This window comes from Rhipicephalus microplus, chromosome 1, assembly GCF_043290135.1.
Source record: "Rhipicephalus microplus isolate Deutch F79 chromosome 1, USDA_Rmic, whole genome shotgun sequence".
Classification (NCBI taxonomy): Eukaryota; Metazoa; Arthropoda; class Arachnida; order Ixodida; family Ixodidae; genus Rhipicephalus; species Rhipicephalus microplus.
In genome coordinates this window covers 300,584,785-300,609,976 of record NC_134700.1, presented here as the reverse complement: position 1 = coordinate 300,609,976, position 25,192 = coordinate 300,584,785, and the positions used below count along the sequence as shown (strand labels likewise).

Sequence of the window (25,192 nt, the reverse complement as noted above, 5' to 3'; positions counted from 1 at the left end):
ATACAGCATAAATAACAAAGGTGACGAGGGACATCCCTGTCGAAGCCCGCGTTGTAACTCTATAGGTTCAGATACCTGTTCTACCCATTTGATAACTACCTTGTTACTTTTATAGATATCTTTTAGAAGAATAGTTATTCCATCTTCCACATCTAGTGTGTCCAGTATTCCCCAGAAGTCTTGTTGAATCACACTATCGTAAGCTCCCTTGACATATATAAATGCCAGCCAGAGGGGCCTGTGTTATTTTTCTGCTATTTCAATACACTGCATCAATGAAAACAGATTGTCCTCCAACCTCCTTCGTTTACTGAATCCATTTTGTAGTTCTCCCAGCACCCCCTCATTCTCCAACCATGTCTGTAGTCTTTCCTTAACTATCTGCATCACCAGCCTGTAAACTACTGATGTCACTGTTATACCTTGGTAGTTGTTTATATCGGCTTTGTCCCCCTTTCCTTTATAGATCATGCTCATCCTGCTTAGTTTCCACCCATTGGGAGCTTCACCATCCAATATTGCTTTGCTCGTTGTCTCTCTTAATGTTTGCTTAGAGTTTGGTCCTAGTTTCTTTATTAACATGATTGGGATGCCGTCAGGGCCTGTTGATGTGCTATTAGGAACACTTTTTTCTGCCCTTTCCCAGTGTCATTGTCCCGGTGGAGCCACTGAGCTAATTGGTCCATTCTCATGTTGTACGGTGCATGCAGAATTTTATTGGTAGTAAAATTTTTTTGTCATCATTGTTTTTATATATTTTATTGCCTCATCCTCATCTAATCTGACTCCTTGAACTGTAGTTATAAATCTTTGTTTCATGCTTGTCTTATTACTTATAGAATTGAGATGGTTCCAAAACTTTGCAGCTGTCTTTCTATCCTTTTTGTTTACATCCGCCACTCATTGGGCCCCCTTTCTTCTTATCTTGTCAGTGATCAAACTGCATGCTTCTCTTCTGCAGCTCAAAAAGTTATGCCATTTTCTTTTGACATCATCTTCCGGTTAATCCTTCTCTTGAGCATGCCTGTGTTCCCTGGAGGCTTCCTGACGTCTTACTATGGCTTTCTTAGCTTCCTCATCCCACCAGCTCTTGGGATTGTGTCTGCTTTTCCCAGTTGATTTGACTCGTACCTTAGCAAGCTCTAACTCAAACAATCGAGTTAGATTTGCATACTTGCACTCTGGTTTAGTATCCTCATAGATTATTTTCGCAATCTCTTTAGTTGCTATTCCTATTTGCCTTTCTAAATACTTATTACCCTGTGGTTGCTCGTAATGCCTCCTTTCCAATTTCATTTATCTTCCAAAACTCAGCTTAATACGTTTGTGATCTACCTAAGCTTCTGGATCCATATTTATCTATGTTCATCACCTTTAGCCGATCATACATCCTATGTGACATTACGGCGTAATCTATCCTCTATTGCAGCCTTCCCACCTCCCATGTTATGTGCCCTTCGCATTTTTCGGTGCTGTTGCAAATGATTAAATCATGCGTTTCACATATATTCACTAGCATTCTGCCTGTTGGGTTAGTATATCCATCCATATTTTCTATGTGCGCATTTATATCTCCTAATATAATTACCTCGCACTCTCTCTTAGTTTGTCAATGTCATTTTCTATTCACTGCACCATTTGTTGGTTTTCCTCTGTGGCTTTTACCCCTGTCCACAAGTATACAAAACCCAGGAGTGTCATCTGCCCTGCCACTTTCCCTTTTAGCCATAACTATTTCCTGCACCCTTGCTTGACCCTTTGCCAGCCCGTACTTTTATGAATTAATGCCCCAATATCATCCCCTTTTCTGCTGCCTTCTGTTCTATTGCAATATTCCCATGCGTAGTCCGGACTGTCAGGTGGTTGTTCCATGTCCCTAAGATGTGTTTCTACAAAACCATATACCATCGGCCTCTCCTCCTTTAGCTGTTGTTCTATCTCCTTCCACTTCAGCTTAATCCTGCCACCCTGCATGTTAATATACCCTACGCCTCAATAGGCTCGGCTTCGTCGCTACGCTGATTTCTGCCCCGGACTTTATGTATCTTAGATATCGGTGCCACTTTGGAATTGTATCTGTCACTACCACCTGCCGAAGAGTCCCCCTGGTTGCAGCCGGTGACTGCAGCACCACGGCGAGTCATGGCACGAACTAATACGAGTGGCCGCGAGCACGGCCATGCTAGACTGCACCTGCGCGCTCCCTTCTTAGGCCTTCGCAACGGATGTAGTACATGCCTCTCGCCACTCCTTTGAGGGGGGCATTGCAACCCTGCCATCTTCTGCCCCTCCGTACAGCGCGCGAACACATGAGTTCGGGCGCACTTCTCCGCTCACCGCTCGTTGAAAAACAAGTTGCCTGATTGTTGAAGGCACAGAAATGGTTTGTTCTGACTTCTTATTTGCACAAGGGGCATCGCGCTTAAGTGCACTGGCAATAGCTAACACTTTCAAGTGAAAAACTTTGCCGGACTTCACAAATGTCTTGTTCGCAGCCTGAAATGCTTTCTAGTCGGTTCGTGTGTGTAGGTGGAAGGCTTGTAGTTTGCATCAGTCATTAGGTTTGTGTGGTTGATGAAGAGAATTCTTAGGAATTTTTCGGCTATGAAATCTGCGTATCGTCGGGAGTGGCTGTCATCAAAGCTGTCATGGCAGCTTATGATGGGAGGGCGTTGGAAGTAGGGCTGGACTGCTTGTTGCAAAACTTCTAGAACATTTCTGCGTGGCAGGTGTTCAGAGGCGTTACCAAAAAGACCGCTATCTTGTCCCAAAGAGCTAAAAACTCAGGCCTCGGGTAGTGTAGTTCGTCCCTCTCTTGTGCTCACAGGAGCTTGTACAGCTGATGCTGCTTGTTGTTGGTCGTCAGCAGCGCAGCGCAAGAGTCGCATACGAGGTCTGTAATAAGCTTGGCAATGTAATCGCCGAGGTATGCTAAGCAAGACGTGACAGATGGAGACGGTCAAGCTTCGAACTCCAACAAAGACCTCTGGTCCTTATCAAGCATATTCGATATCATCGCAGCCCCTTCCTCAACTTGCACATTTGATAACTTGCTTTCTTTCAGTCTTGGGATGTGCAACTTAACAATGTGGTCCAGAGCAGTGCTGACGACTCTAGCATCCAGCATGTCATTCGCGCAGCGAATTGACCGTACTCTTTCAAAGATTGCCTCGATGGGGTCACTGTTCAATTTCTTTGTCCGGACATAACTGACGCCTTGCTTCAGAACGAATTCTGTTGTTTCCACTGTCGACATTGTTGCAAAAAGCAAGGCTTTGTACGTATGTTGGTGAAGCCAGCACTCACTCATTCGATAGAACTCGTCTGTATTTTTTCCACATATGAGATAAACTCATCCTTCAGCCACAGTAGGCCATTGTCATTACACCTAAAAATGCGAGCTTTGTGGCCGCTTCCATTGAATGAAGTGTAATGGATGTCAAACCATTTCTTCATGGACTTCATCAAGAAAACAGTTGAACTTGCTCCCTTGAAATCTCTGCCACCACCCGGGGAATTTCGCTGAATGTGCTCTACGGCTGCAGACACTTTAGGGGCGAAAACTTGAACTGCTCACAGCATATTCATTTTTTTCCAAATTGGAAGGGTAGACATGTTTCCTCGTCAAATTTTGGGCCAGCTTCACAGTCTTGTGTTTTGGTGCTTGTATTATTTCTGCACAAATGCACCACTAATCACTCCTTTGCCATCTGTAAGTTCACGTTTGAGGAACTGGTTTCTAACGTTTTCGAGCACGTGGCATGGGTCAAAACTCAGAAAGATAATGCGGTTTGCATCGTGTGGATTACGTACAACTGTGTTGAGGTTGCCGTTACCCATGTGCTTAAACATCGTCACGTTTGCTGAATAATTGTTCGTGACAAGGCGAATGATGATAAAGCCACATGATTCTACAGCAGCAATGACCTCCTTCGTACATGCAAAGAGGTATCTACTGCTCAGTTGCTTCGTGAAGTAGTATGAGCATGGAATCTTGTACCGACTAGTGGTACCACGCAGCACAAAGCAGAGGATTCTGTTCGCAAGGACTTCTTTCGCTGTATTCGCCATGCTACTCTCTGGCTTGTCCTTTAGGCCAAAGACTGCATCAGCCTTCCTATCATAGACGCACTTTTACTTTATGCTAGCTTCATCTATTATTAATGAGGCCATATGTTGTTTGCTGCTGTGTAGCGAGGCCTCGTGAACCAGACAGCCCTTCATAGCATTGCTCATACCCGATGATGTTAGGCTTGGACCTATATACCTCTGAGGAGGGCACTTTGCTGGCAGTGTCGGAATCCCCGAAGTGCGAGCGTGATCGTAGCTTTTCGGTGACAGGAAGCTCCATATCACACACTCCCTAACAACTTCTTCTGGGTACGCTGAATGCTTATTTCCGTAACATTCTAATTGATGCAAAATAAACACGGCCTTTTTCTCTCATTTCTGTGCATCTGTTACGATTTTATTAACACACGCGTGGTGCTTGCTTTCGCGACAATAAGCGGATGCCTTTCCCTCTTTTTTCAATGACTGCTGCACTTTCTCACATTTCGAACGATGGTACGACACTTGGGAGCGTAATCTTTCTATCATAGCCAGGTATCGACCCCTGCGATGAGCATTGCTGTTCATTGTTTACGTACAAACACTTGCTGCTTCTTGTTCAGTAAAAGCATTTTGTGAAGTCGCAACATCCAGGTCTGGTTCGTTGGTCTCCGCTTTTCGCTTCCTTGATGCTTGGCGCAGGGGCCAATCTCTTGAAGCAGGATCTTTGCAGCGCTTCTTTGCACTTGGTCTCATGTAGGAATGATAGTCCTCGGAGAGAGTGGGTGCAGAGTCGGGAAGAAGTTTTCTGATGCGGCACACCGTCTACATCGCGGAAGTGTCTGCTGCGCACGACAGTCGATGCAGACTTGTTGTTGATGATGAGGTTCTCACTCACAATATTCTTTTGCCATGTAGCGCACAGTTCAGCATTGCTTGAAAATTGCTGAAAACAAACACTGGGTGTTCCCTCGAACGGGACTTCATATATATTCATACGTACTCGTCGTATTGGAGGTTGTACGACCGTCTTTCTGAGTCGAAAAATTACTGCAGACTGAACACTGAGAAAGCTCTGAACAATATGCAGCTGCGGTGGGCAAATACCAGAATAAAGCAACTCTCAATAGAGGGAAAGAGAAATCGGCAACAACCTGTTTGTAGAGCCACAAAAGAATTAAAAAAAAAAGCTGTTTACTTGCCGAAAAGTTGGTATGTCAGTTTCTCTTCCTAAACATGTTGTTCCACGAACTCTAGGTGTAGAGCAGAAATGATTTGCGCAACAGATTTTAGTTCGAAAGCAAGTGGCTTGCGAGCATAAGCAACTGCATTCTTCACAGTATTCATGGATGTGGCTTGCAGTACAAAGGAACACACAAGAGCTTGGGGTCTCCAGAATTAATGTTTACACGTGGTGTTAACACCTTCACAATGCACGCCACTCCTTTAGGGCATGCCGTCTGAAGGGGCTATTCAGCAGCAAAAGTCCACTTTTTTTACTTATATTTTTAACCGTTAGAGATACAAGTCGCGTACATATTTCAAAGAGCTGTCAAGCAGCACACTGCAGCTTTTTGCCCTGAGAACTGTAGTATCGTGCGGTGGACGCGTCACACGAAGAACACAGGGCGCGGCTCTGAAGCGCTAGTCGACTAGAAGTACGCAGCATCCGGTAGCCAAGCAGGAACTCTTTTCTTTATATACACAAGCACCACAATATATACATATGTACAGCGCCCCCTAGGGGCCAGCCTACTGGTTCCAGAACCGGAACCTAAACCACAATACCACATCATCCCCCCCTTGAAATGAGGATGATGCGGGTCCTCCATGCAACCAGTGCACGCTAGGGATAAAATGTATCGGAACTGAAACCGAAAGCATGACAACACATCATCCCCCCCTTGAAATTGACTACATGCGGGGTCCTAACACGTAACGAGACAAAATAAGAATAAAATTTATGCTATGAATAGACAAGTAAGGAAATGCACAATATAACACAAAGAATTGCACAGAAAACGCAGAAAGACAAAGCACACGCTGCTCACTACCCCATCATCCCCTCCCCCGAGAGAGGATGTTCAACTTTAATAATTAGATGTGGAATGGAGCTTGCTCATCGTTAAGAGTTGTGTTTTTGCCTGGGGCAGGAAGGAAATGCAAAAACTGATTTTTGAAATGGCATCAATGCGGTCATGTTCTTGTGCTAGAGTTCGAGTACACTAATTTGGAAGCTGTGCATGTGCAAAAACGCGTCACATGAAAGGAAAAAACGAAAACAACCTGCATCGCATGGACAAGCTAGTAATAACACCATGCATGGAAGAAATATGAGTAATGAATGAAGTAAATTACTTTTTCAGTCAGCTGAAAATACTTGCGTGCGGTGATTGCTAGGATCACCATTCACAGCCACAGACACATGTTCTATTAGATAAGTTGCTAGCCTTGACTACCACTTTTTAAGAACACAGGACAGTTAGAGGAGAACACCGCCGTACCACCGCAATATCTTCTGGCTTGTTTCGTTTTAGACCTTCTGTACAGCAACAGAGTTTGCCATGCGTCAAGCTGTTTTAAATTCAGGCATTCCAAAGTAGACCAGTGCCAGAATAACCCATTTCGTTTTATTTTTATACAATAAATATGTAATATAGAAAAGTGCCTTAAATATATCTACACAACGTTGAAGATACAAACAGCAGCACTCTCGCTGTGCAAATTAACTCACTGTAACAAAATACGTCGAGCAACTACAGATGTTAAGATGTTCCGTCACCTTAGGAAATATTTGAAATACATATTTCCCACATGCCCTAGCCTGACAAAAATGTTGCATGCAATAACATATGTTTTAAACAGGTATGGCAACTGTATGTTTCGGTGCGATCTGGGGTGACTAGTTTACCTGTCAGGATTGTCCTTATCTAGAGGAATCGCATCAGCGTAAAATTTTCTGATGAGGTAAAACATGAAAAGATTATTCTCTTGTTATTAGTCATTCGTTTCCATAACTCCAACTATTTAAATATTGAGAGCAGTGTATATTTAGGAAGCCCAAAACATCAAGTATATGAAATAAATTCCTAAAATTACTTACACATTAATATTCTCAGAGTGTTACGCTTCTCTAACACCCAGCGAAAGCCGCAACAGTACTTAATGCCCCACGTACACTTGTTTTCTAACGTTCAATCGTAACATGAAGCTCATTTATTTGATTTGTCTTGTTTCTCTGTGTACCTGATATTTTTTTTTTTTTGTGCAAACTTTGCAAATGCACTCAGTTCTTCAAAATCTATGGGTAAGTTGAAAATGAGTGGCGGACCCTCCCCCTTCCGCGAGTACGCCTGTGCGCATGAGTTATGCAAAAAATTATCACGGGATGACATCACCATGACGTAAACGATGCCAAAGTTAGTGACGCCGTCATACCGCCCCATTACGGCATCGTCGCTTTACACTGTCTTCGTGATCGGCCAATCAATCCTGGATGCAGTGCCAAACAAGTGTGGTGCAGAAGCTTGAATTGAATTACTTAAGACCCTACAGGTAGTGTAAAACCGCGTCTGATGCAGAAATTTCTTGGGGGGGTGGGAATTGATTTATCGACTGAAGAAAAACAACGTGTTTTTCCCGTCGAGCTTTCTAAGGCGACAGTACAATGAAGGACCTTGTGAGTTGTTATTGTTAATGCTGGCGTAAAAGGTAAACATGTCCAGGTATTGATCTCGTCACCGATTAGTCATGTTAGTCTTACTGTGTGGCCGATCATAAACCAATTGAACGAGATGCTAGGCTTACACCAATTACATAGGTATATTTTTTAGTACCCCGCCCACACAAGTGGGCACATACCACTTCATATGAGCTATTTAAGGTTTCAAATTATCCGAGAAAACAGGATAGAACAGGAGGAAGACTTAGAAAAGAAATGTAATGCACAAAATATCAGAGGTCTCAAACACATAAGCATGAGCTAGCCACTTACTGTGCACACAGCTTTTACGTTCTAGTGGTTATTTATACAATTTCTAGCTTATGATCTTCTGTAGCCTGTCTACATTCATCATTCCACACGTAACTAAATTAAACCTCCTTCGCTCATGATAAAGTGCGTCCAGAAGGCGTTCCTCAGGCGGGCGAGCATACTATTGCGGTGATATACTAGCTAGATGCAAACAAACCAGATCTCCCTTTCGCACCACATAAACACATTCTAAGCACGGAAAAGCCCACAGGTCTGGCATGACAGCGCTGGGTGCGGAAGTTCACCGCTAAAGGTCCTCACTCCTCCCATGTACAGTTAAACCTGGATATAACGAAATTTATAAATTCCTGGGAAAATTCATTATAAGGAGGATTTTGTTATATGCAGGTTCAGTACGAAAATTCGGAAAATAAAAGCGGAAATTAAACAAAAGGGGGACTGAAGGCAGAGCTGACCCAAAATACTTATTTTACAGTAAAAAAAACTACATTAATATAGCGACAGCCATTATATGGACACTCTCGGCGGATTTTCGCTATCGCCGCCATGTTCCGTAACAAGTGCAAATTGATAACATGCCCCCGCGCATCCCAACTTTCACGAGTGGGTAAAAGCGCGCGAGTGCTGCCTGGAAAGTGCATAACATCTCCCGCCTGTTAGAACTGCCGTGGAATGTTCATACAGAAAGTAAACCACCTGTCTTGAGTGAGCATGAAACAGTGTGGGGAGGGGGGGAGGGGAATTGCTTGAGCAGCACTAATGAACGATTTTAAGGGCGTTCGCGATCGCTGGTGCGCTTGCTATCTCGGCAAGTATCAGTGCGGTTTCAACGAGAAGGGACTGTGTGAAAAGAGCACTTCTCTTTGGAGCAATCGTATTTGCTCACACTAGCGTTTTGTAGAAGTTCCGCGATATCGGATCCAAAGAAGTTGGATGCCAGCCTTACTTCTCATAACATTACAATTTTTCAATATCGCGTTCATTGCATCATGTTCAACGCGCTGTCATGTTGCAAAACCTAATCGGCTAATCGCGAAAGCTACCAGCCTGCAAACTTGCGGCGCTGCGAAAAACAAAAGTGCGTGACGAGTTGACCTCCGAAGATCTATCATCACCGTGGTCTCGGAGAGTTTCCATCAGCGCCTAATCTGATATCCCCTCGGTGGTTAAAACACGATTGTCCGAAATTAAAAAAAAAGGTCTGAGTTTCGCCGCAACGGCGAAGCAATGAATGAGATAACAATAATTATTGTAATGTAACGCTGAGAACGGCAAGCAGATCATACGTGCAGCGCGCTGCTCACGCACAAATGACACAAGAAAACAACATACAAAAGACGAGATAGAACTAACAACGTTTACCGTTTGACACTTAACGCGCTGTTTAAACAAAAACAAGGCATGAAACGTAAACACAGGCACAGGTATGAGTGCGAACTAATGATTGATATTTATTTATTTATTTATCACATACTGCGGACCAAGTATGGTCCATGCAGGAGAGGGCAATACAGTTTAAAATTCTTCTACATACATACACTTCCGCTGCAGTATACATTCACTGCAGAACAAAATTCATGTACATTAAAAATTCGTGAAAAACAAGGGACAAATACAGGCAAAGAAGCAGACTTAAGCAACAAGAAAAGGGTATAGTTTCATCTCGGCGTGTTGAGCATAGGGGAATCATGGGGCAGAGCATTCCAATCAGAGACAGTTCTCGGGAAAAATGAATACTTGTAAATGTTAGTGCGTGCAAATATAGGTGTAATGCTACGACTATGTTTATGACGTGAAGACCTGGTTGTGTCCTGTGTTATGTAATCTGGTGCATGCAATCCTGATCTGGAAAAGTATAAAAGGCGGAAAAAGTTAAGCCGTGCAGTTTTCCTTCGATCGGCCAAAAGTTGGAGGTTCGCATCCTGCAACAGGGCTGACGGCGAATCGCGACATCTATACCGGTTGTATATAAATCGAGCAGCTAATCGTTGTATTTTTTCTATTTTCTGTATATTACCAGCTGTGTGGGGGTCCCACACAATGCTGGCATATTCAAGAGAAGGACGAACTATGACTTTATAGTAGTGAACTAGAAGACCGACCCAATTTATATTTTAGAAAGCCTAATTTTCTCCTGGCAGCAGAACATATATCATCAATATGTGCTGTCCAGCTAAGCTTCGATGTAATCGTTACGCCCAAGTACTTAAATTCTTCTACTTGCCTGATAGCGTATCCACCTACATTATAAGTAAACTCCAGTTTTCGGATTTTGTTACTCAGACATAAATATGCAGTTTTCTCAAAAAATTACCATTTCCCACTTTTTGCACCATTCTTTTATGTAGATTAAGTTCTCACACAAGTCATGCTGGTCAGAGATAGAATTTATGGTATTAAAAATTATGCAATCGTCTGCAAATAACTTAACAGACACGCCAGGTCGGATGGCTTGAACTAAATCGTTAATATAAATATTAAATAGTATAGGCCCGAGAACTGACCCTTGCGGGACTCCAGATAACACCCCCAAATAACCAGAGGTGAAACCGTTTATATCTACGTACTGTTTTCTGTTCGTTAAGTATGCTATGACCCAGTTAATTATTTCCGGAGGAATGCCAATAACCTTCATCTTATCTATTAGCTTGCTATGCGGGACCTTGTCAAAGGCCTTGGAAAAGTCCATAAAGATGACATCAACCTGTCCAGACTTGTCCAGAACTTTGGAGAACTCGTTAACAGTTGCTAATAATTGTGTTGTGGTAGATAATCCCCGTCGGAAGCCATGTTGCGCGCTGTGAATTACTTTATTTTGTTCAAGAAAAGTATTTAAATATTTCGCTATAATATGTTCAAGTAATTTGCAACAAATACAGGTAAGGGAGATTGGTCGATAATTGCTGACTAATGATCTGTTACCTTTCTTAAATACCGGAATTACACGTGCTAGCAGCCAATCGTCGGGCACTGAACTAGTTTTAATCGGAACATCAAATATTATTACCAGGAATCTAGCTATGATTTCAGCATACCTCTTTAAAAAAACAGCTGGGATACCGTCAGGGCCGGTCGATTTTTTTACGTCTAGCCGCAATAATAGTTCTGTCACCCCTTCCAAGGATATATTTATTAGGCTTGAAGGACCTGGTACCGTCATAATACTCAAGTTTTGTGGTCTTGAGAAAACGCTCTGAAAGTAGGAATTAAATGCGTTTGCTATTTCGTTTTTATTTGTGACAGCGGTTTCTCCGTTCATAATTTCATCAGGGATACGGATACGGATGTGGTGTTTTACGTCTCAAAACCACCATATTATTATGAGAGACGCCGTAGTGGAGGGCTTCGGAAATTTGGACTGCCTGGGGTTCTTTAACATGCACCCAAATCTAAGCACCCGGGCCTACAACACTAGTAGACCATGGTGTACACTACAAAAATCTACGCTAAACCTAAAACAGCTCCCATGTTAAAAGGGGGATTTTCTGCTTCAGCAGTACATGTTTTTCTTTGCATTATTCTGTGACCCCCGTGCCCATCCCGCTTGGAAGTCATTCAAATACGAGCACTTTACAAATGCTATAGAATTACCGTGCATACTACGCTCGGAGCCACGTTCACTCACTCTATTCTAATATTGTTAAGCAGACCCTCAGCAGAGATGCAGACAAATCACGAAAACTGTAACCACAAACGAGGGTAAAAACTTGTTCGGTGGCGGCACTGGCAGCACGCACTGTGGTATTGTATGCAATCAGAGTTCTTCACCTCCCTTCTCGGTGTGTTTAATTTAGCCGATTTCCATCATACATGCTGGAAATGCCATACCTAACGTGCACCTCAAGCTATATCGTCTATAATAAACAAAAGTCTATATTTATCTACTACGCCGAAGCGTTCTTCGTGCTGTCTACTTTTTCCCTGTTTGCACGAGTGGACGCACGCTGCACCTTGATTATCAATGCAAATGTTATTAGGGGTTACATGCAATTGCATCTAAACGCTACACATTGTGTCTTCAGCATGCACACACAATCTGCAATCAGCGTACAATCATCCTTGATAATTTATAGTATCAATCACATAACATGGGCTAGTACAAAAAAGCATATAAGGGTATCAACTCATTATTGTAGTTTAATTTGGCTGTCCGCGACAACCTTGCATACGCAGGCTGTCCATGAACGTTGTCCACGTGCACAGATCCATAAATGAGGCCCCCTACAATCGTCACTTCCGGCCTGGAGCCAACGAAGCCTCCGTGTGAGCGCAACCCACAAAGGAAGTAAACAGCTCCGAAAAAGCACACACTTTCTCGAATTCAGAAATACAGTACATGCAATACATTCCATGAGAAGGCGATGCCGTGACAGTGCTGTCTTCACTGTCGCGCCAAGGTGGCTGAGGCGCTGACGTGATAGCGAGCCCTGGCACCCGCTTGCCCTGCTAGTGTTGTAGGAATGGGCTGGGGACAGTCGCACGAACGAAGCGGGCGCGCCGCGTTGCATAGCCGCGTCTTGGGTGATGTTCCGACGGGCCATGATAACGGTGGCAGTGTAGTTACCGTAGTAATGAAGCTGTCGAGAGCGTTCGCATTTGGCATGCGCACATCGTAGCCTACGAAGGCAAGTAACTGCGCATTTTGACTGCTTGTAACGCCATTATGAAGCTTTAAACGATGTCTGAATGCTTGCTACGCCTCATGATGCACGAATTATGTGCAAGTGCGTAAAATTGTGCTGAGTCATTGCCTGTTTGAGAAGCAGGCTGACCATCAAAAAATGCTACACTCGCATTTCGCATAGATACTCCTAGGTGCTCCCTGGTTGATGTGCATATTGCAAGTAGCACATAGAGCCATGCTACCATTATTTAATACGAATGCACCCCAAAGAGTGAAGTGACAATGCAGCGAGGAAAACCTTCAATGTGGCAGCCCCTTCGATATCTAGAGCATTAACGCTCGTATTGTCATGGGCTAAGTAGATGCCGGAGGATGACGACGACGAAGTGCTGAACGTGAACTTGCTCGGGCTGCAGCAGTGTTGTACGCATTAGCTCGCCAGTATATTCGCCAGTACGCATTTGCTCGCCAGTGTATACTTTATTCCCCGTAACAATATGAGCTTCAATGCGCTCAATTGTTTCATGAGTAACCTGAGTATACGTAACGCTACCTTAATGTTTCTTTTAGGGGTGGCTGAATGCTATCGTGCCAGTTTTGCATTGTTTTTAAAATGCCAAAAGTTTATCTTGTTCTAATAGCGTGCTTAATAGTTACTGTGCGCCGGTTTATACCACATCTGAAGGCTTAAAATACCAGGAATCTGAGACAAAGGCACGCATTCCACTTTCAGGAACGCACTTTGTTTTTAGCCTCAACACAAGCATGCTAAAATTGACACATGTAAATATAGTCCATCTTATTTAGTCTTTTTGGCGCACTTCATGGCACCAGAATGGTTATTGACGTGACAACATTAAAATATATGCTCTCGATTGCTGCATATACTAGAACACTATCAGTTGTCAATATTACCCCTCCCAGCTTTCCCATGCATTCACTCACAAGTTTTTTTTCTGGCCTCGCATCGTGTGCAATCAACTGATTTCGCTCCATTTTGTGTGCGTTCTTCACAGCGCAAGCGCAGATGACAGGTTGTAGCTAACAAGCGCAAAATCCTGATACATTGCTTAGTGATGACGTTGCACGCGTGCCTTGCATACAAGAAATAAGTGGTGAGGAGACACCACCCTCAAGAAGGGTAGTGAAGGCAAGAATGGAACAGATGGAAACGTGGTGGATCATTTGAATCTTCCAACAGAGGAACTCTTTAGTGTAGCAATGTAGCTATCCTGCAAAAATATGCGCATAATTCGATGGTTATTGCAGTTTTCTTTCACTAGTAAATATATGAACACTTTGGACAGGTTTATCTTATTGCGATCATTTTCCGTATGAAGTACATGTAAGGCAGGGCTAGTGGCAGCCAGCTGGCACGATTAATAGACGAAAATAGGTGAGGGGTGCTTAGAACATTCGGGCAGCTTTGACCAGCTGGACAACACAGCCATCGCTCTGCTTTGGTGTCTCACATCCGTCCTCAGCTGTACGCTTTCGTCCTCTCAATGAACTTGCGACGATGGCGCGTTTGTGCCACTCACCTTCACGTAGCTACATCCAAACCGCTACTATCACTCCGCGCTTCGCAAGTTCTATCTGCGAGTAAAAGCTTGCGAGTGTTGGCAAGAAACACGGCTGAAGCAGAGATGAAAGAAACGGCTCATCTCCATCGCATAGAGGACGCATGCGGCTTCATCATCCCGCATGCCATACCTGCCATCGCTTGATGCTCAAGAAGAAAGGAAACATCCCGCTCATATTTGCCTGGGAGAAGAAGCGTAAGGAATGCCGGAAAATTGGGAGAGGAAGGCCGTGTGGCTGACGCAGCAACTATGAACAATTAGGGCATTGTTGTGGCGAACGCTTGCGTGCGTGTGTATAAACGGGTGCAGAGGCGCCTTCAAGGTGGTAGAAAGATTCATCGCAGTGCCTCCTCCTTTATAGGTCAAGGTGGGGGCAGAGAGGGAGCCCCCCTCCTCCTCATCTTGGTAGTAGGGGTGTAGCCACCTCACACGCTTGCATATGGGCATGAGCGCTAGCCGTATACTTCAGCAAATGACTCGTAGACTATTCGGCGCGTTGTGACCTTTGCTAGTGCTGTATCATCACTGATGCGAGAAACGGCGTGAAAGCAACCTCTCTTGGGAGTGACCGTATTCCCATACATCATTATTTTGTAGTGATGCTAAATCGGATCAACAGGAGTTGGCTGCTGGTTACCCTTACTTCGTGTAGAATTACGACGTGTTCACACTACTCGCAATTTCAGCGGAACATCTTTTCTTTTGTTTTGAAATTCAAGGAACAATTTTCTCTACTCCACTAGTCTAACCCAGCACTTGGACTCACCAACAGAAAGATAGTGAGTACCAATGGGTTTCAGCAGGTGTGAGTATGAACGTGAATGATGAGCGACTATGAGTGTGAAATAGTGTGAGTGTGGACGTGATAGGGTATGCATCCATCTGAATAGATGAGTAAGAGCTGAAGTGCTGCGAGTGCGTAGAGGTGTGAGCTAGTAGGTATGTCAGTGCATGTGAGTATGAATGCGGGTGACTATTGATGAGTCCAAGTAAGTGTGAGCGTGAGAGAACGCTTATGAGTATGAGTGGGTGTGAGTATAATCAGGAACGAGCGCCCATGGGCATGATTAGGCGAGGGTGAACCGGAGTGAGTACTTACGAGCGTTAGTGGCCGTGAGTATGCCCACTAATGAGTAGCAATGGGCATGAGGTGTGAGTATGCGAGTAAGGGCCTATAATAATTCTAGGGCTTAGCGTGCCATCATATAATTATGAGAAAAGTCGTAGAGGAAGGCTCCGGAAATTTAGAGCACCTTGGGTTCTTTAATGTGCACCTTAATCTAAGCGCACAGGCCTCAAGCGTTTTCGCCTTCATAGAAAGTGCGGCCGCCGCGGTCGGAGTCGGTCCCTATGTGTGTGTAAGCCTGAGTATAACTTGAGTAAGAGCCTACGAGTGTGAGTATACGTGAGTATGAAAGTGAGTGAGTGTCTATGAGTGTAAGTAGGCATGAGTATGCGCGTGAGTGAGTGGTTACGAGTTTGAGTAATCGTGAGTGTGAACGTGAGTGAGCACTCATTAAGTATAGTAGGCCTAATTATGAATGTTAGGTAACACTCATCAGCATGAGTAGATATCTGTGAGGCTTAATTATTATACCTTCGGGCTACGTGCCCTCCGCAATAATATTTCTGATTGATTTCGACCATCATGTCCTGAACACCTGTTTGTTTTCTGGTACACCCTGCTCTCTTCTAGCCCCTTATGGTTACACTTGTCATTTTCCTTTTCGTTGCTCGCAGCGTCGCCCTCAACTTAGGTTGAACTCTCTTTGTAAGCCTCCAGGTTTGTGCTCCGTAGGTTAATAAGTACAGGTAAGGTGTAGCTGTTACATACCTTCCTCTTGGAAGATAGTGACAATCTACCATTCATGATTTAAAAATGTTTGCCAAATGTCCTCCACCCCAGTCTTATTCTTCCAATTATTTCAATAGCGTAGCTCGGCTCCGCAAGTTACTACCTGTCCTAAGTAGACCTACTATTTTGCAACTTCAAGTGCACTGATACCTATCTCAAAGCGCTGTTCTCTTCCCAGGTTGTTGTACATTAATTTTGTTTTCTGCAGATTAATTTTGCAGATTCCAAGAGAACGCAAGCGGGTGAAATGGAGACAGAAAGTTAGGTGGGCAGATGATATTATGAAGTTTGCTGGTGTAAAGTTGTTAAAGCAAGCACAGGTCCGAGTTGACTGTCAGAAAAGGGGACAGGCCTTTGTTCTTCAGGGGTCGTAGAGTCAGGCTGCTGCTACTAATGATGATGATGATGGTGAGTAGATGTGAGTATGAAAGTGAGCGAGTGCATATGAGTCTGCGAAGGCGTGAGCATGAACGGGAGTGAGTTCTTATGTGTGTGAGTAGACGTGAGTGTGATCGTGAGCGAGTGCCTAGGACTCCATGACTGCGTGTAGGAGTGAGTATGAGCGGGAATGAGTGTGAGTGTGTATGAGTGAACTTGGGTGAGTAATTACGAGTGTGAGTAGTATTTGTGAGTATGAACGTGAGTGAGGACAAATGGGTGTAGTAGGCATGAGCATGAACGAGAGTGAGTTCTCTTAAGTGTTAGTTGTGAGTATGAACATTAGTGAGGGCCTATTAGTGTCAGTTTACGTGAGTATAAAGTCAGTGAGTGCTTATGGGTGCAAGTAGTCATGAGTATGAAATGAGTGAGTGCCTACGAGTGTGAGTAGCTGTGAGTACGAGAGTGAGTACTCATAAGTGTGAGTAGTCATGTGTATGAATGTGAGCAGACGTGAGTATGAATGTGAGTGAGTGTGAAGGGTGAAAAAATTGTGGTGAGTGAGTATGAGTGAGTAGTCTCTCAAAATGCCGACCTACGTCTGCGTCATGTCTAGTCACCGTGACCGGGTTCGTAAATAGCATGGTCTTTAGTATTAATGCACGGGGGGGGGGGGGGGGCGGGGCGTGCTCTACCTATAAAATCCCCGTTCTGTTTGATTTTATGAGCACCACATTGTCGTAGAAACTGTTTAGCTTTGATTTACTACGTTGTTCTGTATTTTGTACTGTTTAGTGTATACGGAGCGTTGAATCCGAATCGGGTAACGTCGGCATTTTCTCACAGAGTGTTGTCGTGTTCATTCGGTCGCATGTGTTACGAGGTGAGAGGTGATCTATTTTCACCAAAATCGTATTCACTATCTCTGGCACTATAGGCCACCTTATGTAGAACGCACAAACACCACCATCTTTGTATGGTTCTTTTTTTTTTTTTTTGCATACCACGACGTGAAGGCCATGAAACGTCGACTGTGCGAGCCTTTTCATGCACATGCATCTACCCTGGCACTGTTTGATAAATAAAAAGAAATGCCTAATTCAGCTGCCCAATATCGTGGCAGCGAGGCTCATTGGTTAAATATGCATCTCTGGTATCAGTATGTGACACGTTGAGCTTTTTTTTCAGCAGGCGTTGATGTGCACCTTAATTATTTTATAAATTATGTCCATGTTAAGTGATGGCCAATTTTTGAGCGGATTAATCCTTTGTACAATAAGGTCGACAGGGGCACTTAATTTTTTGTCGCAGGAAGATGGCTATGTTTTGTCTGCATACATTACTGAGCCTGATCTCTTTTTTCTTTCCTTGGCAGACGAGATGGCCAATGGCCGCCTGGAGCGGTTCATTGGTCGGCACTTCCGTCCGGGCTTCGTGAAGCTCATCACGCTGCCCAAGCGCCAGGGACTGATTCGCGCCCGACTGACGGGAGCCCGGGTTGCGTCGGGCGACGTGCTCGTCTTCCTCGACTCGCACTGCGAGGCTACCGACCACTGGTGAGGAGAGAGAGCTCACATTCATAGTACGTAACTGTTGACTGCCGTGGCTGTGACGATAGAATGACGAACATTCAGCCAAGGAGCTAGGGTCAAGATTGTCAGCGTGCTTACGTTGGCTGAACTGCATGAAAATCAAGCCGAAGCTTTCGACTGTGTTCTCGCTGAAAATGTTCTGCATTGCCGGAAGGCCGCTGATATAACACCGCCCAAATGAAAGGCTGTTTAAAGGCGGCGAGCGCACGAAGACAATAAGCACAATGCACAAATGACACCATACCAAGTACTTCATCATCACACATCAGCAGGAAGTTGTGCTCGGCGTGTTCACTGTCTTCGTACACTCACTGCCTTTAAAACCTCGCCCACTCATGGCAGTGGCATAGTCGAGGGTGGCACACTAGGCCAGTGTCCTCCACCATTTTTCCACCCTGAAATTTCTTTTGCATACTGCGCACAAAATGACTCTCAATCACCTCTCCACTTCAGACCCAGAAGGTGCACCCTCCTCGCTCCCCCAACCCTGAAAAGAAAAATTTATGCCTGTACTCCCATGGCTCGTGGGGCTCTGATGGCGGGACGAAAGAACGATCTACCTCCACAGGGAACGAGTCAAATGGGAAAATGCAGTTTTAGGTGACTTTTGGTGTCAAAGAGTGCAGTTTTAGTTGTTTTTCTCTATAGCTTTCGAGAACCTATCATGTGACAGTCACTACACTAGTGTGCATTTTTTTTTTTTTGTCAGACTGCACTCTTATAACTGATAATATCGCTTGGTCTACAGCAAAATTTGCCAAACCCCATAGTTTTATTTAAATCTCATTACGATATCCTCAATGGCGTCGAGCAAAGCCTATATATGAGCGTTGTACGACAGCGACATACAAGGAAAGCTTTGCACATAGTACCGGCAGGGTCGGCTGAACATTCGCTTTTCGAAGCAGTGACACTGCTCGGTGGCAAGCTGGTCTCGGGCCGCTGTTGCCACCGAGTTCGATGATACAATTTAACTTGGAAAGTTGTTAATTCAAGTGAAGCTGTGCTTTCCAATACCCACAGGAAAAATCAAGCGCGGTCTATGCCGCCTTAACTCTCTGAACTGATTCGGTCAGTCCGTCTGGTAGCTCGACCGTTCTACATTGACTGCTGTGTAAAACCTGCCCTGCAGGGATCCGTAATATGCGTGCATCTTATTAAATTACTGCTGTGCTGATCGTTCTGGTGGCCGCTTTGTTGCTTAATCAAGAACAGAGACGTACTCTTCGTTGGTTACGCCACCGGGATACCTGGTAGCCGAATAAAATAAAATCACGCAGCCTATAGGTTTAATCGCTTGTATTACTGGCTAATTCGTTCAGCTTCCCAACCAGTCAAATATAGCGGCATTATACGACGGCGACCACACATGAAAACAGTGAGAGGCTGTATAAAAGGTAAATGAATACGCCCAGTGCATTAGCCTCAATTTTGGTTGTGCTTGCGTGGAATCGAGGAAGTAGTAGCTTGATCTGGACTGACACCCCTTTTCTTTCCACCTTCCCCCTTCAACTATAAACATGCAGTGTTAAATCCGGCAGCGCTTCTGCGTATAAGATGAATATCTCTACAAAATAGAAATGCATCATCTCGGTGTTCTTCCCGCCTGATTCAAGTCAGTTGCTACACAGTCACACTTAACCGGGAATCGAAATCTGGATCTCAATTCAATTCATCTGACGTCTGCACCAAAGTCGATCTGGATTAGTCAATCAAGTTGTTGATCGCATTTGATAAGTGCGATTGAGATAGGCCCTAGCTGGTCGCTATCAAAGAGTGATCGTGTTGCGAGCTGTAATGAATTTCTTCGGTGGCATCAAACAGTGTATCACCAGCAGCTTAAACACCCGCGCTTCCCAAATGCAAATACTATATCCACAGGAATGCGTTGTACAGGCGTCACAAAACAGATCTAAAAACTGTGTACGGGAGCCCCTGGAAATATTCGGTAGAACTAACTTCCTTCTATGGGACAAAGCTGACATGAAAGATATTGGGAGAATTGGGACTTTGCGAGAATGTAATGCGAGTGCACATGTCGGTAGTCTTCGTGTGCGAACTCCTGCTGTATGCTCCGAAAGCCAAGGAATTCACACTCAACTAATGAAAAAGTCACAGCTTTGCCACAAAGGCGAAGCAATGAATATGATTGCAACTAATTGGAAGGTTAGGTGCAGAATGGCAAGCAGATCCAAACGTACTCTGCATTTCTCATGCACAAATGATGCACGAAACGTACTCACAGGTACAGATAAACGCGAATAAGCGTCTAAATTGTTACTTCGATGTGTCTGAAAAGCGCGCCCTTTTCACAAATGGAGACTGTGCAGTGATTGCATTGACCTTTGTGCACCGGGTAACTAGAAGAGAATCGTTACGGTAAAAGCCCACGGCCAGTCAAGCCCTACGATTTTCCGTACCGCGAGATAAGCGCACAAGTGATCATCCACTCTGCCCCCCTCTCTGCGGGGCAAAGTACGTGCAGGAGATGAGAGGGTGTGCCGCCGTTTCATGACGATGTGGCGACACGCGCTCATTGCGCCATCTTGCTGATAATGCTGAAAATATGATATTTCCCCTCCCCCCGAGATGCCCACCAACAGCGGTAAGTGGTAGATATAAATAGCTAGCCATTTGAATATTGAAGGACTTGCTCCTCCGTAACTCAGTAGTTAAGGCCTCGCACTCGAGATTAAGAGGTCTCAAGTTCGATTCTGTGTGCCGGAGTCTTTTTCTGGGTTATTTTTCTTTCTTGTGTTTGCATATATATATAAATACGCATACATGTATTGTGAGTGACAATGCCACCGATGTCGACGCTGGCGGAAAATTCGAGCTGAGACCATCCACATAGTTGCTATTGGAATAAAAACAACAAAACATAGACGTTTCGTTTCATATATGCACGTGGTATCGTCATTATACATAAATTACATCCGATTCAAGATTAGTTCAATCTTGCCGTAAGTATCCGGCTGGGGGTCACGATTACTATTGCATGCAGATTCACTACGACGGATTAATCATGATTCTGCAAACTTTATTGAACCCTATCATTGTTCCTGTGCCAGTGTTGTCACATTATCAAAATCGAACACGTGTCTTTCGACAGGCAACGGTCAACTATACTTGGTTACAACCTAAACATAAATACACGCTCCACCTCCTGTACAGCAGCACGCCTGTCATTCATGTGTGCAGCAGATCAATAAATGGTGATTTTTGTTTTAACCATAAACACATTTTTTTTGCTGATGCGAATATTACGCACATTATAAATTAAGTGTTTGTCGTTTGGAACATTACGTTTTGCAGAGCATTGAAATCGGAATTTTTACGAAACTGGCCAAGTATAATTTTTTGACCTAACACTAGCAAAATGAAGACGAGCCTGTACGTGCAAATGATATTTCTGAAATTTGTGAAATCTGCCTGAAGTCACATAAATAGCTGACTGCAATTTATTAAAGACATATATGCAAATTCTGCCTGGCATCAAACAGTGTCAACATCCCACCAGGCGCTGCCTGGTGGGATGTTGATGACTGTAGGCGGAGCTTGCATTTATTCTTATAAGCTGTAAGCGACTATATAGTTCTGTCTGAGCATGTGTTGCATCTCTTGCATGCTCCTTGAGGCGAGTACGAGGTCAATGCACTTGGCGTCACAGTGCCAACTTAGGTGGCGAAACATGTATGTTTTTATTTGTTGACTAAAGGGGCCAGTGTTTAACACTGTTGAGTAGGCCCTATGGGGCAGAGGCGAGTGTTTGCAACGTGAATGTTTATGCACCCTCATCAAAAGCTGTTGTGGAAATTCCACCCCCTTTAGTGACTTTCTCCTGCCTATGCACACAAAGAGGTGTTGGGTGTGCTCGCTCTGTAGGGCCGTTACAGACGCCGAAGTTGTGTCGATGACGCTCTACTGCAACATTTCACAGAAAGCTACAACCACGGTTATTCCTATATAGCATAAAAAAACTATGCTTAGGCATTACCTTGACAACTCTTACAAGGAAATTTAGCGTGGAGATATTTCTTCGCATTTTCGGTGCTGAGCTCCAGGGTGCTTTTTGCCACTATGGGCCCACAAGCTGCGAGAGTAAAGTGCTAGAGATTCTTGCTTTGTGACTTTTCGTTTTACCTCTCACTTCATGACAGAAAAAAAGAAATGACACGCGTTTCAGGTCACAGAGGCAGTGATGGAAGTGCTGCTCCAATTGCTCCAAACTGCTCCAAATCAGAAATGCTGCTTCATGCTGCACCAAAGTACAATATTTGCTAGGAACTGCTCGACACCTGCTCTGAAAGGATGTTTGCAAAATAAAAAGAATGAAGTTGAACCGTGGGACCATCCCGTGAGCATAAGCAAAACCAAAAGCAAGCTGTATACACTATCATCCTAGTATGCCACTCAGTGGCATAAATCCAGAAAAATCACACGGCATGACACATATGGGTTTTATTTTTATATATATAGAAATTAAATTATGCTTTAAAATAAAGTTTTAAAAATGAGTATGGGGTCCGAGCTCCAGCGGTTGCATTGTTGTATTCAGTCTCTTTTGTTCACCTTTTTTTTATTTCCATAGTTCACACAGCTTAGGGTATACACAGGTACGCATGAAGATAAAAAGCCATTTGAAAAGTTGATTACACTATACTTGACTGTTAAATCAAGAACACTTGCAAGGGGTGTCCTTCCCAGCCTGAACACCACAAAAGCCCAGATTCTTTTGACCCCCCCCCCCCCCCCACCTATCATTTACGCCAACTATACTGCTTGTATACTAGCTGCATACTAGTGTATTGTGTGTTTAATAATATAAATACAAATATTTATTAGATGCCTAAGTGACGTTTTAATCTTCAGGAGGCGCTAAGAACATGCATCTACCCTGAAAACACCAATAGCAACCCTTAGCTATAGCATTTGTTTCTGCTCCGAATACACTTGAGCCTGCTTCAAAGCACCATTTTTTCGGCTCCACAATCTGCTCCAAAAAGCAAAATGTCGCTTGCATCACTGCAGAGGTGTAGTCGCCCAAAAAGTGGTGTCGAAATGGGAATAAACTTTAGCTAGAACAGCAAAAAAGTCACAGTTTTGCTAAAAGGGTGAATAAATGAATGTGATAGCAAATATTCTATATTTTACAAAGTAAGGCTTGCATCTTTAGGAGCTATAATAATTGTAAACGTGCACTTGCTAAGTAATAAAATTTTCTGTCGTGCGGCCACAGTGGATGACAAGGCTCATGTGTAAGTACGGCGTTGATGAGAAGCGCCTCCTGTGGGCAGCTCCTTTTTGTACTAAGGTCTATAGGTCGTGTGTCGTTGCTGGTGGCAGATTTTTGGGTTGAACACATCAATATATGGACGGTCGCTCCAGGTACAGTTATGGCACCATTGTTTCATGTTGAGAGCACAGCCTGTAGAAGCTCCCGCCTGCCTTGGAAGCAAGAGCCACGCGCTGATCGTTGCCAGGATAGCGCACCCATAAACCCCCACCCCCTTGTTCGCTCGCGAGATCAGCAGGCACGCAGGCAATATATATATATATATATATATAGATGAAATAGAATAGAGGATCAGAGTTTCTTCCGGCTACCGTAATAAAGGTTATAAACTTCGAGAATAGTGCAGTATAGGAAACAAAACAATAAAATATTTATTTAATCCTAACAGTTTCGGCTGGTGGACCAGCCTTCTTCGGAGGATGTAAGTGAAGTGGTACAAGTTTCCGTAGCAGAGGGTCACCCTCACAGTTTGAAGACCCTCAAAAAAAAAAAAAAAACGAGACAAACGGGCGAACGAGGTAGCAACAGACAACAAGAAGCAGAATAAGGAGAGGAACTAGAAAGGAGCGACGGAGAGCCGCCGGGAACGAGCGGGTAATTCTGGCATTGTTACTGGGTATAGGTAAGACGCGCCGCCAGCGGAGGCGACCAAGAAAAACGGAAAAATGTGGAACATGTTGCTGCTTACTCGCATACCACACATGGATCGAGTTTAAGTTCATGTGGTTCGGCGGCTGGCCCGCGGCATCGGGCCACACACACGCACACACAAGAAGCATACGACCCGCTCCAGCTTTCGGAAAATAATGGCCACGTTGGAAAGCTAATGTGCCCTCTCCGCCTTCCTCCACCTGCCCTCTCTTGCAGAAAACTGTACAACCAGTCGTACTGAAAATAAATTAATGGGTATTCTTGTAAAAGATGAACAAACAAAAACGTAACCAAAAATATATAAAAATAAATAATACTAAAAAAGTACTCAGAAATGAAAATAATGTCTAATAATACTAACACACGCCGTTTGGATCACGTAGCATCGAATTCGTTTAGTTTCACACGCTATATTGACCAACTTACGTGTGCGACTTCACGTATGTATAAATAAATAATTGAGTAATTCAATTTCTGTGTTTCACGAAACGTCGCGGAGGCACGTCAATCGCGCAGGGCTCTCGTTGATTCCATGGGTAAGTGATCTGAATTTCTTTATGAAGTATGACTCCCGCTGTTCGCGCTCCCGTGTGTTCTGGAAGCCGGATTGTAGGAGTATGACACTTACGCGTTCGAAAGAGTGACCAGGAAGATTGATATGTAAGTTTGATATGTAATTGATATGAACGCGTAAGTGTCATACTCCTACAATCCGGCTATATATATATGGGGAGGGGGTTCACACTGACCCGAGGGGGGGGGGGGGGCACATGCATTAGTTTTTCTCTGTGACGTCACTATCAGTGGTAGTTTAAAGAGATGGTGTACATGTACATCAAGTCATATGAGATTTCCCCCTCTCCCCATGCGTATGGTTGAGAAAAGAGTAAGAGGACTGTAAGAATGATTTATATGTGGTGTTTAACGTCCCAAAACCACCATATGATTATGAGAGACGCCATAGTGGAGGGCTTTTCGATCATCTGGGGTTCTTTAATGTCCACCCAAATTTGAGTACACGGGCCTACATCATTTTCGTCTCCATCGAAAATGCAGCTGCCGCAGTCAGGATTTGACCCTGCGACCTGCGAGTGAGCTGCCGAGTACTTTAGGCACTGGACCGCGGCGGTGCGGCAGTACTGTAAGAAGTATTGTAAAATACAGTAAAC

General features: G+C 44.1%; 1 protein-coding gene across 1 annotated transcript in view; it reads left to right on the top strand.

Annotated features, from left to right (window-relative positions):
• LOC119159460 (polypeptide N-acetylgalactosaminyltransferase 1) overlaps positions 1-25,192 on the top strand; it is a 121,106-nt gene that overhangs the window by 43,436 nt on the left and 52,478 nt on the right. The window contains exon 3 of the mRNA XM_037412222.2: positions 17,860-18,040. Coding sequence (XP_037268119.1) covers positions 17,860-18,040 — 181 coding nt within the window. The remainder of the gene's footprint in view (positions 1-17,859; positions 18,041-25,192) is intronic.